Genomic DNA, 18837 nt, shown 5'->3' on the forward strand with positions numbered 1-18837 from the left:
TGTTGTATTTCATTGGATCATGGGCGGTTTCTCGGAGGCCTCAGTGGATCTATTGTGCCCATATCTTTATACTTCTCCCTTTGGAGACATATATTATGGATTGCTGACCTTTCTTAAATGTAAGGCTTTTCCCATTCAGACCAATCACACATGTGAGTCAGGCTTCCCGAGTAGAAACTTTGTGGGTTGTATTTGCTGGCTCTTCTAACAGGTGTTTGTCTCAGTGATTATTAAATGTCTATTATTCTTTTTTTTGGAGGGGTCTTTTAAAGGAGATTACAAACTCATAAATTGTTCATGTTTTGCTTATTGAAGGTTATATTGGAAGGGACTATTTTGAGCCAGAAAGGTTTTATTGGGCTGGATCAGCTCTGGGTCTATGCCTGTGCCCTTGCCCCACCCAGAAGGCTTTGCCTTCCAGATGAATTCACTTGTGCCAGTGGCCAGTGCATTGCCCAAGAATCAGTCTGTGACTCTCAGCAGGACTGTTCTGACGACAGTGATGAAGACCCAGCAACTTGCTGTAAGTGATTAATGGTTTACTTGTTCACATGCTCACGTTCACGACTGTGGTTAGATTTAAAAGTCTTTGCTTTGAGTGAGGTAAAGTTAATATGTATGACATGAGTTGAATGCATATTCTCATTCTGCATCTATTAGCACTATTCTTTGCAGGGGGTCTCTATGCTAATATAAGTTTTGGTGTTTTTTTTTAACACTGCAAACTCTGTTCAAAAAATGAATAATTGTCTTATGGTGTGTGTTTTGGTTAAAGAGGGAAGTGGGTGGGAGAGGGAACTTCTTTATACTTTTCTCTTGGAGACATATATTATGGGTTGAGGACCTTTATTAAGGATAGGGCATTCTCCATTCTGATCTGTTATGTAGAAAGCTATGGGGAGGGGTTGAAGAGGAAGGGCTGTCACTGCCTTCTAGGCAGCCATGATGACTATAGAAATCATGTCAGCCACAGTTGGTATTCATGACTGGGTTAAATTTAGGTCCAACACCTGCCTTTTAGGACTTTTATGGAGAGTCTTTGATAAGAGTGATGACAAGAAATCCCATTATTATTCAAACCGAGCTGTATTTGAAAGGAAATAAAATTTAATTTACAACTCACATGATGGTTCTCATATGAGGTAACTTAGCAACTAAGATACTTGTGTCTCTTTGGAAACAATGGATTCTAACTAAATGAATCCAAATCCCATATCACAAACAAGTGAGTTTTCTTAATTATTAACAAATTGACATTTATTTTGCTGCACTGTTTTATTTTAGTGATGAGAAAAATATTGCAACAAGGTAAATGTCACCTTTTTAATGAAAAGTTCTTTGTACAAAATGCTTCTGTTGGTGAGTAAGGATTTTATTAAGAGCAATGGAAAGGGATATAGGAAAGAGGAGATGGGAAAGGCAGGGAGGAATCCTCTGCCTACTTGTAAACAGCAATTCCTTTAATTCCTTGGACACCTAGTTTTAACACTAGTTTTAAATAAAGCAATCTACTTCCCAATATGATCTTGATGGAATTTTTGGGTGCTGTCTTTTTTTCATTCAAAAAAAAAAAAACATGTGAGGACAATTCACTTTCTCTAATATGAATGTCAGTTTCTTTTCTATGCTTTAAAATTTCTTACAATTCGGTCTATTTCTTTTGGAGAGATTCACCTTTCTAATGGTTTGCATTATTCTCACTTTCAATAGCTGAAAGTAAATATATTTCCTCTTTTCAATTGTACATATTGACACTTTTTTCTTCTCCACCCCCCTAGTGAAGGGTTCTTTATGCTCTCCTTTTAATTGGTTTTCTTAATCAAATTCCACCTGGAGTATTAGTAGATATTTTAGCATTTGATTTTGAACATATTTTCCCATTTCTCTTCCTTTGTTGAAGTTGCATTGGTTACATATTTAGGATTTTTCCAGTGGAGTGTATCTTGATATCATTCTGCTATTTGCTTTTTTTTGAATGAAGGGACAGATGTCCATGCTTATCAACAAATAGTGTTACTTAGTGTGTTAAATTTTTCAAATTATGTAACTTTATTTGAATAGAGAAAACCTGGCATGCTTGCTTGAGATCAACTTCATATAGTGGTTATGATATGAAAATGTAGCCATATTACATATTACAAAATTTTTATGTATTTTGATGAATATATATCTATACATTTTGATGTCAGCATGAGTATATCATGTCAATATTTGTACAATCACGTTTGTTTTGATGAAATTATTTATATAGCAATGGAATTATTAGAATTGATATAATGTTACATTATTTTCTGCACTAGGATATTTAATACATTTGTGCATACATACACATGCTTATATGTATTATTACTAAATCAGAGAAAATTCCCTTTGAAATTTAAAACCACTTTGAAACATTCTACACATTCTTTTAAAAAATATATTTTATTTATTTATGTATTTGAGAGGCAGAGAGAGTGAGTGCATGCAAGGGCGAGGGGAGGGGTAGAGGGAATCTCATGCAGACTCAACACTGAGTGGGGACCCCCATGCCGGGCTGATCTCAGCACCCAGAGATCATGACCTCAGAGCTCAACCGACTGAGCTACTTAGGCGCCCTGCTTCTACACATACTTTTTTAAATTTGTATTTTACAAATTGAATTTGTAATGCAAACTTTTTCTTTCAAACAGAATTCCCAAGTTCATGAAGAAAATGAAGCATGCTTTTATACCTTCTTTTTATCCCACTGTAGGATGGATCTCTAGGACAGGTTAGCTCATATAGGCAGTTTGAATAGCACCAGGAGCGCTCACTGGAGACTCAGTGATATTAACCGATGGGTATTGTTAGTTGGTATTCTTTTGTCAGTGTGCACACAGTGTCAACGGCACACTCACTCCGGTGTTTTTATTACCAAGAGCCTCTTAATTTTAGATACTTTTAACAAAAGTAGGTGACAGCCTTTAGCCCGGTGGGCCAGTAGCACCATCTGGGCGCGCTTTAAAGTTACAGAACCTCGGGCCACAGCCCAGTCTTACACAACCAGAAGTTGCCTATTAACAATGTCTCGGGTGGTTCTTCTGCATATTAAAGTTTGAGAACCACTGTGCCAAATAACCTTCAGAAAGGAAGAAACCGCTGAGAGGGAAAACAGATGGCATATAACAAACAGACTTAAGGCAAAGGAGCCAGAGACCTTTCACAGAAGTGAACACTCCTGTAACCAATTCCTAAGAGCATCACTATACTACCAAACGATAAATTTTAAAAGGTTTTATTGTGGTGTAATTGACATAAACACACATAATTAACGTATACAGTTTGAGTTTGGCATATACTTGACACTAGATCTTCATCCTTCACCTCCAGAAGTTTTTGCGTCCCCTCTTTTTGGCGTAAAGACACTTAACGTCAGATTTACCCTGTTAGCTTGCTGGGGCACCACGTATGGCGGCCCATATGGGGACAGATGCCAGACGGTTAAGTGTAGCTTGGCGTGCGCTCCATACCCATACAAACCCGTCCCTACCCCCCNCCCGCCCCCCCGCCAAGTACTTAGACATCTACCAGCGGGCGGGCGCACCTCACGCCCCGCCAGCCGCAGGTGAGTGCTCCGCGCGGTCCCTGCAGCCGCTATCGTGCTCTGCTCGGGAACCCGTGCCGCGCGGTGTGGGTATCGTGTTCGCTGGGGCGGCGCACGCTGCTGTGCAGGGCCCGTCACTTCGGCCCGGCGTTCGCGGCTGGCGCGGGCGGCGGCGGCTCGGCATTCCCGCAGGGCAGCCCCCTCCCTGAGCGGCGGCCCGCAGCCCGAGCGCTTCCCGCGCGCTGTCGCCGTGTGCTCGCGCGTGGCCTGCTGCCACCCTCCCACCCCCAGAAAGGGGGCGAGACCCGGGCTAGGGAGCGCGGGCCCGGGGGTGCGGGGAGGCGTGGCGGCCCCCGCGGTGCGCGCCGGGGTGCTCGGAGCCGAGGTGGGTGGGAGGGCCCGGGACCGCGGTGATGGTGACGCAGCGAGCGGGCCCCCCCGCGTGAGAGGTGGTCGCCACCACCGAGACCCCGGCCGGGCGGAGGGCACCCGCGCTTCCGGTCCGTATGGCAGGAATAGGGTGATTATCACTGCAAGGACTACAGCGTCCGATGGCACAGTGCCCAGGTGTGGTGTGTGCAGGGCAGTTCAAGCGGTTTTGCAGAACTTGTCAGAAGTCTTACAACTTTTCCCGAGTGGAAGACATCAGCTGTGAAAGTTGTAAAAAGACTAGGTGCTCCTCAGGAGAACTCCTCCGACTCTCGAAGTCCCTGTCCTTGGGATTTGTGTGGGAGTTTCAAACACCTGTGACAGCACTTTCAGCTCCAAATACATCCTTTAAATGAATGTGAAAAACAGTCCTGCTGAGCGTGTGTTAGTGAACAGACAAGTGAGGTTGGTTTTTCTTTTTTTTTTTAATGCCCCTTTTCTGCCTCTCCAGACGATAATTTATGAAAGGCCATATTTTCCACAGAGCCTTAAATGAAAGTATTGCGAAACTATTGGAAAAAATGCACAATACTGTATTGTTGACGATAGGCTGTGTGCTGTGCAGAATTCCGAATTAATTCAACTTGCATAACTGAAACTTCATTCCCATTGAACAACAGCTCACCATTTTCCTGTACCCGCCCCCCGCCCAGCCCCTGGTAACCGCTGTTCTATTCTCCACTTCTAGGAGTTTGAGTTTTTTAGATAACCTCATGTAAATGGAGTCATTATGCTAAGTGAAATAAACCAGTCACAGGATAAATACTGCATGATTCCAAATGATAGATTTTTGACGGTTATTAATATGCTCCTGTATAAAAAAGGGGCCTTGCATTGCAATGTATCTTTAAATATTCCTAATAAAAAAATATACCTTGTTCCAAACGTATCTAAGGGTATACATCGGCTAGCTGAATAATTTACATATAAAATACGCCTAATTTCCAGACACATGCCACAATATAGATGAACCTTAAAGACATCAGGTAAAATGAAATAAGTCACAAAAGGACAAATACTATATAATTCTACTTATATAAGGTGCATGGAGGAGTCAAATTTTTAGAGACAGAAAGCAGGCTGGGGGTTGCCAGAGGGGGAGGGAAAGATGGGGAGTTGGTATTTAATGAGTATGGAGTTCGACTTTGCAAGGATGAAGTTCTGGAGATGGGTGATGGTGAGGGGTGCACAACAGCTTGAATGTACTGAATGCCGCTGAACTGTACACTTAAAAGAGTTAAAAAGGCTTTGTTTCATCTATATTTTACCACAAAAATTTTTAAAAATACATCTTTTTCAATTATGACTTGCAAAAAGACTGTATGTGTGTTCCAAAAAAGATGGAAGGATGGGCAAATCTGTGTTCAATCAGAATGGTGTGGGAAATTCTGGAGGAGAAAAAGTTCTTTTAATTGTAGGCTTTTTAAAAAAGCATGTAAAATCCTAATAGAGAGGCACCTGGGTGGCTCAATCAGTTAACATCTGACTCTGGATTTCAGCTCAGGTCATGATCTCAGGGTGGTTGGGATGGAAGCTTGAGATTCTCTTTCTCTCTCCTGCTTCCTCTGCTTGTGCTCGCTCTCTCTCTAAATAAATAAAATCTTCAAAAAAGATTAAGACAATAAAATGCTTTACAAATGGTGATGCTTTAAAGGAGAAGTTGGAAAAAAAGGAAAAGTTGGTACAATATTCAAGTGAAAGAAGCTTAAACCAAGAATCTAATGCAGTGCATTTAAAGATTTTTATTTATTTGAGAAAGAGAATGAGAGGGAGAGAGGGCACAAGACGGGGGAGGGTTAAAGGGAGAAGCAAACTCCCTGCTGAGCAGGGAGCCTGGTGCCTGACTCCATTCTGGGTCTCCAAGATCATGACCTGAGCCAAAGGCAGTTGCTTAACTAACTGAGCCACCCAGGCACCTCCAGTGCAGTACATTTAATGTTTACTGTGATGCTTCTCTGAATGTCTTTTTATTTTGAAAAAAAATTATGCTAAAAATTTCCTGCGTGCAAGAGAAAGATATATATATGTATATATATATCCTTTTCTCCCATGTGTATGTATATGGGAGAAAAGATCCTCGTGGTTTCTCAATAAATATTAACAAAATGTTTATATAATATCATATTAAGATCTAGTATATGCTTATTGAATGGAACATTTCCCATTTATTCCAATACATTTTTCTAATAGAAAATAGATTTATTTCTGAACCAAAGGATTCATAAATATTTTAATTTTCATGATCCAGAAGAATTTTTCTCAGCTGTCACAGTGAATTTTTTTGTCTTTTGCCAGTATGCTGCAGTGGTTAAATATGCAAGAGAAAGCTTTGTCATAATTTTAAAATATTACCGTGATGAACTCAGCAAAATTTCACTAAAGTTATGAACAGTGGCGTTTCTCATGCTCTGATTAGAAATAGTGAAGTGTGTCCTACAATCACAGAAAGTTAAAATAAAAGCAACCAAATAATCAAAATCACTGTAATGAATACATTCTACTTATAATATGAATAGGTGATTTTTTATACTTTATAAATATTTAGCATTTATCATCTATGGCATTATCAGCATTTATTAGTGGCCAGAATGTGTTTGGCTCTCCTGGTTTTCTTCAGATATTTATAACTACACCTTAAACTTTTTGAATTGTGTAGGGAAATTTTAATGGAAGAACCTAAACTTTGGTGACTGAAATTGGATTTATAGCACAGTTAAGTTCTAGAATATTTAGCTCTAAAAAATGTCCTTTGAAGTATATTGGGATAAATGTCATTGGTAAAACAGCTGAGCCATTCACCAAGATTTTTATCGAGATGACTGCACCATTTTGCTTTCACATATTTTTAGGGTGATGGATTTTAAAAACTAATTTTCATTTTTCAAAGGACAGGGTGTTTCACGTTTTGTGGAAAGTGTAATGATTGACATTTAACTGGTGAAACATCAGATAATGAAAGAAAGCAACTTTTCTCCTAAAGCCACATTTCAACATTTGTACAATCCAAAGTTATTTTGTCTTGACATCTTTTTATCTTTGCAGTTTAGTGGCCTAGGCACAGTCGTGAAGAGCCTGTGGAAGGACTTTTTGATGCTCAGTCCTATTGTACTTTCTGTCCACCTTACTGGTCTTACTGCCATTTTGTACCATTGCCGGGTTGGGGAATAGGGTGGTTACTTGTTACTTCAGTGGTCACCTGCAGTGAATAAGATTATTTGCACAGATTTATTTCCTTTGTGTATTAATATATATTTTTTTAAAGATTATTTGAGAGAGAGAGAATGAGCAGCGGAGAGGGAGAGAGAATTTCAAGCAGACTCCCAGCTGATTGTGGAGTCCCACATGGGGCTGGATCCCACAACCCTGAGATCACAACCTGAGCTAAAGCCAAGAGTCAGAGGCTTAACTGACCCACCCGGGTGCCCTAATATATAATTTATTGCCCTCAACAGGGAAATATTGAATTAATTAGCGAAACAGGGACACTTGGGGAAAAAAAGGCATTAATTATTGTGCTAGGACAATAGGCAAGAACTGTGGCAACTCGGATGTGTGGTCACCCTACCCATGGAAGATTTTCTATTCCAGGAAAGTGTATTCCAGGGAAGACTTATGAGTGCCCTTGGGAGTAAGTTTAAGCGTTCCTTGACCAAGTCCAAAACCAAGGATTTGGAACCTTTAAGCACATTTCAGAGGTCAGAGATGTATTCTGAGTCTTGAGTATTTCTGGACTCTCCCAACTGACTTAGAAGAGTTCTGAAGTCACTTAACAAGTGACAAGGTTCATGGAGAACCAAGGAACTAGACCAGAGGATTTTCTGGATGCCTGGGGAGACCGTCACAGCTGGTCATTGGTGCTCAAGTCTATGTCAAAAAACAGCAGAGACTCTTCTTTGAGGAGTAAGTTTTTGTCAGTAGTATCCTGTGAACCCTGTAGGCAGAGCTGAGTAGAGCAAAACACATCCAGAAGCAATAGATTTTTTTTAAAGATTTTATTTATTTATTCGACAGAGATAGAGACAGCCAGCGAGAGAGGGAACACAAGCAGGGGGAGTGGGAGAGGAAGAAGCAGGCTCATAGCAGAGGAGCCTGATGTGGGGCTCGATCCCATAACGCCGGGATCACGCCCTGAGCCGAAGGCAGACGCTTAACCACTGTGCCACCCAGGCGCCCCCAGAAGCAATAGATTTCTAGTTAGGTGTAGGGATGAGTGGCATTTCCTTGGATATTGATTCACCATTAGGTGATACACAACATCTTTTATTATACTGTAGTTAACTCATGTTTATTTTGGGGGAAATCCATGTAAGGGGGGAATACAGTATTTGCTTGTAAAGAAAATAACATATCTATGATATGACTGTCTAAACAAGCATAGCTCTGAGATCTAAATGGTTACATGTAAAGAAAATTTAAGTGGCAGTGTTACTTGCATAGTGGATTTCAGTGTTTTAAGAGTTGACATGTTAATGATGAACTAGCGGGTCATGAAACCAGGCATCCCTGTTTATAGAAATTTGATCCTTTGATTATTAAGATGTAGTGAGCTTATTCGGTATACTGGTCAATTTGGTCATTTTTTTTTAAAGATTTTCTTTAGAGAGCGAGTGAATTGGGGGAGGGGCAGAGGAGAGAGAGAATCTCAGGCAGACTCCCCACTGAGAAGAGCTCAGTGCCCAATGTGGGGCTCGATCTTATGACTCCGAGATGGTGACCTGAGCCGAAATCAAGAGTTGGATGCTTAACGGTTGACTGAGCCCCCTGGATGCCTGAATATGGTCATATTTAAAATGGAAAGTGATGATTAGGAACAGACATATGGTAATGGAATCCCTGGTTTAGGGAGGCTTCATACTATAGAAGCTTTGGTGTCAGACATTCCAAAGCCTAGATGTTCCATTTACTAAATTTACTACAGACAAGTTGCCTCGAGCAGCTTTTCCCTTTGGGGGATGATTACACTTACTGGGTAGGGTATTTGAAAGGACTAATGGTAATATATACAAAAAACCTGGCATGTACTGGGAACTTCTGCTAACATATCTATTGTTCTTATTACTAAAGGTAATAGCATTTTGAACCTAGGGAGCTTGTCAAAACTTCAGGTTTGTCAAAACTTTGGGTGTATTCTGACCAATAATTATTTTGTCACCCTTCTCCCAGTATTAAAAAAAGCTTATGCATGAAAAGGAATATATAGAAATACATTTTTACATTGTATTAATTTATTCCCCAGGCTGTTATCTAAGTTAGCCTGACCCTCTGATTCTTACTTTAGCCAAAGGGAATTTAAGCACATAAAAACTAATTTCTCAAAAGCACAAATCATATTAGAATTTCTGGTTTACTGCCCAGTCTTGCTATTTTTTTCTCACTAATTTGGTGGCAAAGCTGGGAAGGAGTCTATGAAGCTAGCTAACCCCAAACACTGACTTAGTCTACAACTAGTTATTTTTTTACGTTATTTCATTTTATTTTTTTCTTCACGTTTTTATTTAAATTCTAGTCAACATTCAGTGTTAACATTAGTTTCAGGTGTAGAATTTAGTGATTCATCAGTTACATACAACACCCAGTGCTCATCACAAGTGCCCTCCTTAATCTCCATCACGTGTTTACTCCCCCCCCACCTCCCCTCCAGCAACCCTCAGTTTGTTCTCTGTAGTTAAGTCTGTTTCCTGGTTTGCNCCTTTCTCTGACTGACTTATTTGCATAACATGATAGTCTTTAGTTCCATCCACGTCCTTGCAAATGGCAAAATTTCATTCTTTTTTTATGGCTAAGTAATAGTCCATCATATATACCATACCTTCTTTATCCATTCGTCAGTTGATGGACATTTGGGCTCTCATAGCTTGGCTATTGTTGATAATGCTGTAAACCAATGTACACGTATTCCTTCAAATGAGTTTTTTTGTATCCTTTGGGTAAATACCTAGTAGTGTAATTGCTGGATCGTAGGGTAGTTCTATTTTTAACTTTTTGAGGAACTTCCATGTTGGTTTCTTTTGTGATCAATTTAGAAACTTAAGTATTTCCCAACTTTTTAGTTTTGTATTAAGAGGGAAACAAAAGCAAAGTTCAGAATGTCTAATTTACCTGCAATCCCAAAGTGGCTAGGCATTTTATTTATTCATTTTTTTGAGAAACTGTTAAAATAGCATAACAGAATGAATGCCCAGGGGCCAACCTCAAACTGTTCAGGTGTCTAGAATCCATTCCCCTCTTTCAAATGGATCCGGCAGGTGAATCCTGTTGGTCTTGGCAGGTGAATCAGTTACTCCCCGAAAAGCTCTAGTTTCACCGTGCATTGCTAAGTACAATAGAGATGGCCAGCCAGGATGAAATGTGCCAGACTTGTAGTTAGAAGAACATAGAAGGACAATGCCTCACCCAACACGTGGAAGACTTTGCGGTTGGAAAAAGTAAAACTATTCTGATAATCAGAAGACATGTATTACAAAGTGGAATGATTGTTCTGCCCTCCAAAGTTGATTGGCTAATATGAAGTCAGTGTTTCAGGAATTAAATTTCCTACTTAATTTCTCCTCAACTATTTTCTGTGTGGAACAGCAAATCCCCTCGCGTGTGGCTTTGAGTCTGGTTTCTGTGGCTGGGAGCCATTTCTCACAGAAGATTCACGATGGGAAGTCATGAAAGGATTGGCCAGTGGAGAGAACCACCTTCGTGATGTTGATCACACAGCAAACACAAGTCGCGGTAGGACATTTTCCTCTTAAACAAAACAAAACAAAAAAAACCAATTGGTTGCCTTTCTTTCATGTTGCAGAATGATGATACTGTGTATTTTTACTTCTAGCTATAGGCTACATACATGAAACTGTGGTTTGTCTTGTTTGAAACTCTCCTGATCAACATAATAATTTGTAGTTAATTGAGTTTCCTAAAAGAATATTTTAATAACCAACATTTTTGGTGTCTCATTTTTTACAAGGTTGAGTTGAAGGCATGGTGGGTGGGGAAGTCTTCTGATAATTTTCTCTAATTGCCAGAACTCATGTACGGTGGGCTTGCTTTCTTTTTAGAGCAATCCAATTTTTGCAAAACAGAAAAAAAAATTTAATCTTCTTTCTGGAAACAGAAAACAGAGGTTAAGGGCTATCTATAAAATAAATAGACAAATACTTGAATGCAATTTAATCACTCTTAAGGCTTTTTTATAACAATCTTCTTTCTCATGTATTTTTAACTACCATTACAATTTTTACATATCCTCTTAAAATAGAGCAAATGACACATAGCATTTCAATCAGGGTTTGTGAATCTCCAGGGAAAACAGAAGGGTTTTGTTCTATTTTTTTCTCATTTGTGTAGATGTCATTGCCTAGGTACATGAGTATCATATTAACTTTATAATAACACAACTGTGCTGTCGATCCTCTTTAAGCTCATATAGCCCCCTTGGACATTATTTTTTTTCTCCTTTGAGATTTCCAAAGAGGTATGCCAGAACTAACAGTGTTGACTGTATTTTAAATTATAGCCATTGGAACCTGGAGTTGGTGGGGGAGCATCTTAGGGGATGGGGAGGGAGACTCTGGCCATCCATCTGTTGTCTAAAACTATAAACCCAGCTTATTTGATAGTGGTGTAAGGTCCTAATTTTTTCTTTTTGTGCCAGTGAATCTTATTTTCTCTTTAAGATACTGTGGTAGATTAAAGTTTGAAGCAGAAAGGACTAAAGATTGGAGCTCTAAGTTAATAGTCTGTTTTCTTCAAGCTCATCTGTTTCTTTTCTAAAACCAATTAGTAAGTGCATAACCCAATGCTAGACCTGTGGTGCATGGATGGAAGCCATGCTCTCTGCCTTTGGGGTGCTCTGAAGTCTAGTGCCTGAAGCAAATAAATGAAGATTTGCAATAAGATATAATAAATGGTTTATATGAGATGGAGGGTGACCCAGGTGGAATCAAGAGGCCTTCCTGAAGGAGGTGACCCCCGAACTGAGCACTGAAGGGAAACGAAAAGTTGCCAGAAAGGCTCAAGTAAGGAGAGCTGGCAAGGAAGGTATTCTAACTGAGGGAATATACTGGAGGGGGATGGGGGAGATGAAGGTAGTTCTGGTTGAGTGATGTGTACGTTTGGACAGAGTATAGAAAAGATGAAGCAGGCCAAGAAAGGGGGATTACAGAGTGCTTAGGAATCGGAAATCTCTCTGGAGGACTATGGTGACCATTCAGGCTATGAAAGCACATGACCCATTAGTTTTGTTCTGAAAGGCTGAGATGCAACACTTTTCCGTAACACTGAAGGGCCTGTTGATTACCCTGTAAAGGAAGCTCCGTGGTGGCTCAGAGGCTGGGATTGGCCTGGCTGGGGATGGAGGGTAGAAGCTATAGTTAAGAAGCTTTAAGACCTATCTGGGAAGGGTGAGAGACACTGAGACCTAGGTCCATCTTCACTGTGGGCTCGCCTGCTGGTCTGTTCAGTCTGGCTCTGCGCCTGGGTCTCTGGAGGAGATGGGCTTGCTGCTTTGGGAGGAGTGGAGCTCTGCCTTGGGCTGGATGGTGCTTGCAGTGTGACTCTTTTCTATTGGTCAGCGGCTCACGCAGTGCGTGGGGTGGCCTTAGGTGACCTCTCCTGTAGCAGGGTGGCGGAGAGCCCTGGTTGCCCAGGGGTAAGTCAGGATGTTGTTGATACTGCACAAATTAGCTAAATGCCTTTGTGCCTCATTTTTTTTTTTCAGTTAGAAAATAGGGAAAATCAAAATATCTTTCATGTAAAATTATTATGAGGATTAAATAAAGTAGTGCCTATTAAGGCTTTTCATATAGTAAAAGCCCATTAAATGTGAATAGTTACCTGTTGTCCGTTTGTTCTGGTAAGAAAACTAGGAAAACCAACAGGGCTGTGACAATAAGGAAACATTTATAAGTAATCTTCAGACATCATGTTAATTACTACTTAATTATGATTTATGCCAAAAAGAGATTCTAAAAGGTCTCCTTTGTTAAACATTGAAGGACCCATTTTTCTTTTTCTGTGATCTAAACAGTGCTCACAGATAACAATAAACTGTAGAACTGAGGGTAGCTGTTAAAATTGAAAGCGGGAGTGGCAAAGAAATTATAGCCGGCCGTTCTCTCTAGAAAGGGTAAATCAAGGAGTCCCTCAGCCATTAAGGCTGTTCTTCTTTACCTATGATTGTCATTGAGATTTTAAGATGATCACTAGTGGTCTTACATCACAAATGAGGAGGAGGAAAAAAATCAGTGTTAGGAAGAGCAAGGAGAAGAAACATGGAAGTTTCTGGGGGAAGGCTCAGTCTCTCAGTTCCCACATCTAAGACGGTAGAGTTATATAGAGCCTATTATGTTCTTAGAACTTTGTTTGTGGATTACTGTGCTTTTAAAAACTGTTTAATCTTCAGTACTTTTCCTCATATGTGCACACTCCCACATATAATTTTACATGAAGGATGAATGGCTTGACATTATGTAGCTTTTCTTTTTGGGGTAAAGCCTTCATTTTCCTACCTCCCGTCTTTGGTTGGTTTTTATTTTCCAATTCCTAGTTGTTACCCTGTTAACATCCAAACAGGCAACTCACATTTATCTATCTTTATCTGTGCGTATGTGTACATAGTATACATTCATTCTGGCGATTGTTTATTTTACCAAAAAATGAGATCCTATTGTAACTGCTGTCTACCTTGTTTACTAAAGATAGCTCATGGCAGTTCCTCCAAGTCATCAATTATATTCATTTTGAATTTTATTTTTTCTGTTAAATATATATATATGTTTATACATATATACATACACGTATGTATATGCACATACATATACACATACATACATACTTATTAGCGGTGTGGCCACTTGGGAGGGTGTATTATGGGAGGGGCATTGCAGGAATGTGGGTGCAGCCTGCCTCCTGCGCCATCAGGCAGGGACCCTGCTATCCACAGGGACCCTGCTAGCCAGGTTTCTGAGGGGGCTGCCCATCTGTTAAAGTAGTATTTAAATGCAGTAAAATTTAGCCTTTTTGGTGTTCAGGTCACTGAGTTTGAACAAGCACGTATAATTGTGTAACCGTCAGAAAACTCAGGATATAACAAAAGTTCCATTCTCCCCCCAAATCTATGCTGCTTTGTAGTCAATACTCATCTCCCTTCCAGCCACTGTCATCCACTGATCTGATTTCTATCCCTATAGTTGCCTTTTCCACAATGTCAAATGTATAGGATCCTATAGTGTGTAGCCTTAGGAGTCTGTCTTCTTTCAGTTAGCTGAATGGATTCAATATTGTTGATTGCAGCGGAAGTTCCTCCCTATCTTATCTTATATTATCTTATCTATCTTATCTTATCTATCTTATCTTATCTATTACTGCAGAGTAGTGTTCTCTTGCATCAATAAAGCACAGTTTGTTGTCCACTGATCAGTTGAAGGGTATTTGGGTTCTTTCTAAATGTTGGTGATTATGAATATTCTGTAAAATTTGCATACAGTTATTGGTTTGGACCTAAGTTTTCATCTCACTCTAGTACTCCATCCAGTCCCGCTGTACAATTAATTTTTTCGTTCTGGTGATGAGTGCCGGAGCCTACTATTTCTGGCCCACTGTGACCTTTGGGAAATGTTCCAGTGGCCCCTTTCAGAAGTTGAAGGTCCAGCCTCGGGTCGTTTCCTCACGTGCATGCACAGGTCGGTACTCAGGTGGAGATCTGGGGGAGGGGGAGACTCTGCAGATCTCTGGGGCTCGACATTTGCAGCCCTGTCCTCCTGGAATGCTGCCTTATGAACTCCAGGCACTTGAGTCTCCCCGGAGTAGCACCTCTATCTTTTCAGTTTAAAGACCCCACGGTGCTCCTTCTGGCTCACACCTTCCTGCGTGGCGGCTAGAAACTCTGTTTAGGCAGTAAGCTGGGGAAATTGTAGGGCTTAGCTCATGTGTTTTCCCTTTCTTAGAGATCATTATCCTGTGATCCTGCATTCTCATTGTCCTACATAAACCATTGTCTAATGCATTGTGTGTGTGTGTGTGTGTGTGTTTTGCTAGAAGACTAAATCTTGTCCCTGATCTCAACCTTGCCTGGACGTAGAAGCAGCCTAGTTTTTTTGTTTGTTAGTTTGGTTCATTTCTTTGGTCTGGATATGCCAAAATGTATCCAGCTTTCCTCCTATTGAGTGACAATATCATGACAATGCTGCAAAATCCATTCTTATATACCTTTTGCTGGTATAGGATGCTTTCAATTCTATGTAATAAATAACTGTGAGTGAGACTACTATAGTTTTATGGAAAGATGTACTTTGCTCCTTAATCTTAATACTTAAAAGTCCATTAGCAATATAGGAGTGCTTTCTTTTTTCCATTTGTCTGTCAGCAATAGCCATTATATTCTCTTAAATTCTTTTAATCTGTGGATATAAAATGATAGCTTATTTGTAACCTTTATTTGTATTTATCGAGAAATGATCTTTTCAAATGTTTCTAATTTCTCAGTTTACTTAGATTATCTTTAATTTCTCTAATCTGAAGCTTTTAGCGTATAGATTAAAAAATATTTTGCTTAATTTTTTTTAGGTTTTCAATATGTTTGCAGCTATTATATTTTAAAAACTTTTGGTTGTTGCTGGTATATGGAAATGTAATTGTATTTTTAAATATTACTTTGTATCCAGTGACCTTGCTAATTTTGTGTATTATAGCTAAGAGTGTATGTATGTATGTATATATTTTATTTTCTAGGTTCACAATTATTTTCTCTGCAAATAATGACAATTTTATTTCCTTGTCTCTAAATCTTAAACCTTCTGTTTTCTTTGTTTCATTGCGCTGGTTAGTAACTCTGGAAAAATGCTGAAGACGACAGGTGATAGCTGCTATGCTTCTCTTGTTCTTATTTCAGAAGAAAATTATCAATAATTCAACCTTAAGTGCTATATTCGCTGAAAGATTGTTTTGCTTTATTAAAGATGTTCCCTTCTATTCATAATGTGGTTTTTTTTGTGTATATATCTATATCTATGTTAAGATTTGTCAGATTTTTTTTAGTATTGTGATAATCATATGATCATCATATTATCATTTTTGTGTGTTCATAAGGTGAATTTTTCAAATATTAAACCATCTTCGCATCGATGAACCAAATCTCATTTGGTTGGTTTTGTTTATTGTATTCATGATTTTTTATTCTAGATGGTAATATTGGTTTATGATATTTGTATCTCTGTTCGTTATGAGATCTGATCTCTCATGTTTTCACGTCGTGTAAGTCCCTTCTAGACCATTGCATTAAAAGCAGGTGCGTGCTTGGTAAAAGATGAGTTTCAGGCTAGCATGGACATTTCATGCATGGAGGCTGAGACCCTTACTCTTTAATTCTTACGCTGTGTTAGTCGTGTCCCCACTCTGGGGTATGTGGGTGTACAGGAATTTTGCAGTATAAACAATTCAGATTACCAGACACAATCTCCTTGATATAATTCCATAGTTCTCTTAACTAAGTACATTCTGCACAGCAGACTTACAAGAAGGTAAATCCAGAGACATTTTTCTAGAAGTCCTTGGGTCTAGGTTCAGAGCTCAGAGTTTAGATTTTCTTTACCCTGCATTTATAAGTGTTAAATCTGTATTATTTGTCTTCTAAATATTAAAGTTCTCTTAGGATTTTATTTAGCTTTCAAATAAATTTTCACTGAATTAATATTTTTATAATATCTTTCCTTTTAAAAATACATATAATCTATTTAATCAGAGGGTTTATGGTCTTCCACAAGTTTTTATAATGTTCTTCATAAAAGTTCTGTCCTTTTCTTGTTAAACTTATTCCTATATATTTTGTATTAATGTAATTGTGAAGAGAATATTTCTCACCATCTCTGTATCTAGGGTATTATTGCTAAAGTTAAAAAAATAACTTAATAACATTTCTCTGTTTCCATTTACCATACCAAATTCTCTTATTAATAATTGTTATTATTTAAAAATAGAAGCCTTCAGGGTTTCTACTTTTACAGTTATATAATTGGCAAAACATGAGAACTCTATTTTCTATTATATTTACTAAATATATTATTTTCTTGACTCTCATAATCACTAGGCCTATAAGATAATGTTAGTCTAAGGTAATTAATATTATCTGTGATTAATGATAGAAATCTCTAATTCTTCTTTTTAATTAAAATAGCTTTGTTGTTTGTCACTTAGGGTATTTATTTTGGGGTTAATATCATTAGTCTGCATTCAATTGTTTACTTTTAATATTTTCTTAAGGGTTTTTTTTTTTTTTCCATTGGCAATGGCTATTTTTTCCTAAGTCTTCTCAATATTTGTTGATTCAAGTCTGACTTTGCCTTTTAATTTGTGGATCTGATTGACTGTGTTGATAGAGCAGCTAAATTAAACTCAGCTTCCTTTCATGGTCATGGACATATAATCTTTTTGATAAGGATTTCAAATGTAATTGATAGCTTTTTAATTAGAATTTTACATCTATGATTATGAATGGCATTGCTCTGCAGTTTATTTTTCATTTTCTTATTTCCATAACTTTTAAATTAAAGATAGCTGGCAATGTAAAATGAATCAAGGAGTTCTCCTATTTCTCTAAGATTGAAGATCCCTTGAATAATGTTACAAGTATTCCTTAAAACAAAAACTCAACTGTGATGCCATACATTTCCAGTAGATTTTTTTTTTTTTGGTATCATTTTTTCCAGTCATTTTTATGATATAACCAATTTATTCATACCTTTTGCTGCTTTTAGAATTTGGAGATTTAGTTTATATGTCCCATCCTTCATTAACTGCTTGTTTGAAATTGTATATATTGTTTTTAAATGACCAGGGGACTAGGATTTTTGAATATTTGTTAATTTGTAGAATTCTGAGTCGTCTTTTAAAAGTATTTGAGTTTTACTTGAACCTGAGGATTTTTAAGCTGGAATAATTTTTTTCAGAATCCTCTTTTCCTATGCTGTTGTTTGATAGGTGAAACAGAATTTAGTGAGCTGATATAGTTTCTATCACTCTTGGTTTGAAATTAAGGAATAATAGCTTTTATTCTTTCCTGTTGTTTTGAGATGTTAAAGCCCTTATAAGGGTGCCTGGCTGGCTCCAGTCAGTAGAGCATGTGACTCTTGGTCTTAGGGTTATGAGTTGAAGGCCCACACTGGGTGTGGAGCCTACTTTAAAAAAAAAAAAAAAGTCCATATAAATTGGTTCTATTTTTCTCATTCAGAGATAATACTGCTGATTTGCAACCTTGATTTTTCTGTTAAACATGTGGTGGTAGCTATAAAGTAATACATTTTAATTCTGAAATCCTTTCCTTTCCGTCTAGTCAGCATTGACCTGTATCTAGGAAAATCACCTTCTGAATATGGTATTTTTCAGTCAAAATTGTCCACTTTCCAAGTTGCCCATCACTTCGTGATTATCAAAGGGCAGGATCAGACCTTGACATTGTTCCTCGTAGCCTTCCTTGTAAATTTTCAGTATTCGATGAAGCTACCCATGACAGCAGTTCAGAATGTGTGATCTTTTGAGCTGCGAAGAGATGTTATCCGCCTGTACGTTTGCCATGAGCGCATCCACTGTAGTTAAAATCTAAAAGCAGCTATTTTGTTAACGCTCAGATTAGATCTTTAATTAAGCTTTCATCCCCACTAGCATAGACAACAATGTCAAACATGTAAGCCCCAGGAGAAACCCAACTCATTCCACAGGCTCGCATCCTTCAGTACTTTGTGAAGAAACTTAAAAATAATGCTCTCATGAGAATTTCATAAGGGCGTGTTGAATATCTAATTGTAAGCATAGAAGATTCATTTAATTTAATTTCAGGCTCTATTTATGACACGAGTCAAGCC

The 18837-nt window shown here is 38.5% G+C and overlaps 1 protein-coding gene across 1 annotated transcript in view; it reads left to right on the plus strand.

Annotated features, from left to right (window-relative positions):
* Positions 1 to 3429: 3429 nt before the first annotated feature.
* The window catches only part of MALRD1 (MAM and LDL receptor class A domain containing 1), a 683830-nt gene continuing 668422 nt past the window's right edge, over positions 3430 to 18837 (plus strand). Inside the window, exons 1-2 of the mRNA XM_034644348.1 lie at positions 3430 to 3586; positions 10568 to 10714. Of these exons, the coding sequence (XP_034500239.1) occupies positions 3430 to 3586; positions 10568 to 10714 (304 nt within the window). The remainder of the gene's footprint in view (positions 3587 to 10567; positions 10715 to 18837) is intronic.

The sequence above is a fragment of the Ailuropoda melanoleuca genome, chromosome 15, assembly GCF_002007445.2.
Source record: "Ailuropoda melanoleuca isolate Jingjing chromosome 15, ASM200744v2, whole genome shotgun sequence".
In the NCBI taxonomy this organism is placed as follows: Eukaryota; Metazoa; Chordata; class Mammalia; order Carnivora; family Ursidae; genus Ailuropoda; species Ailuropoda melanoleuca.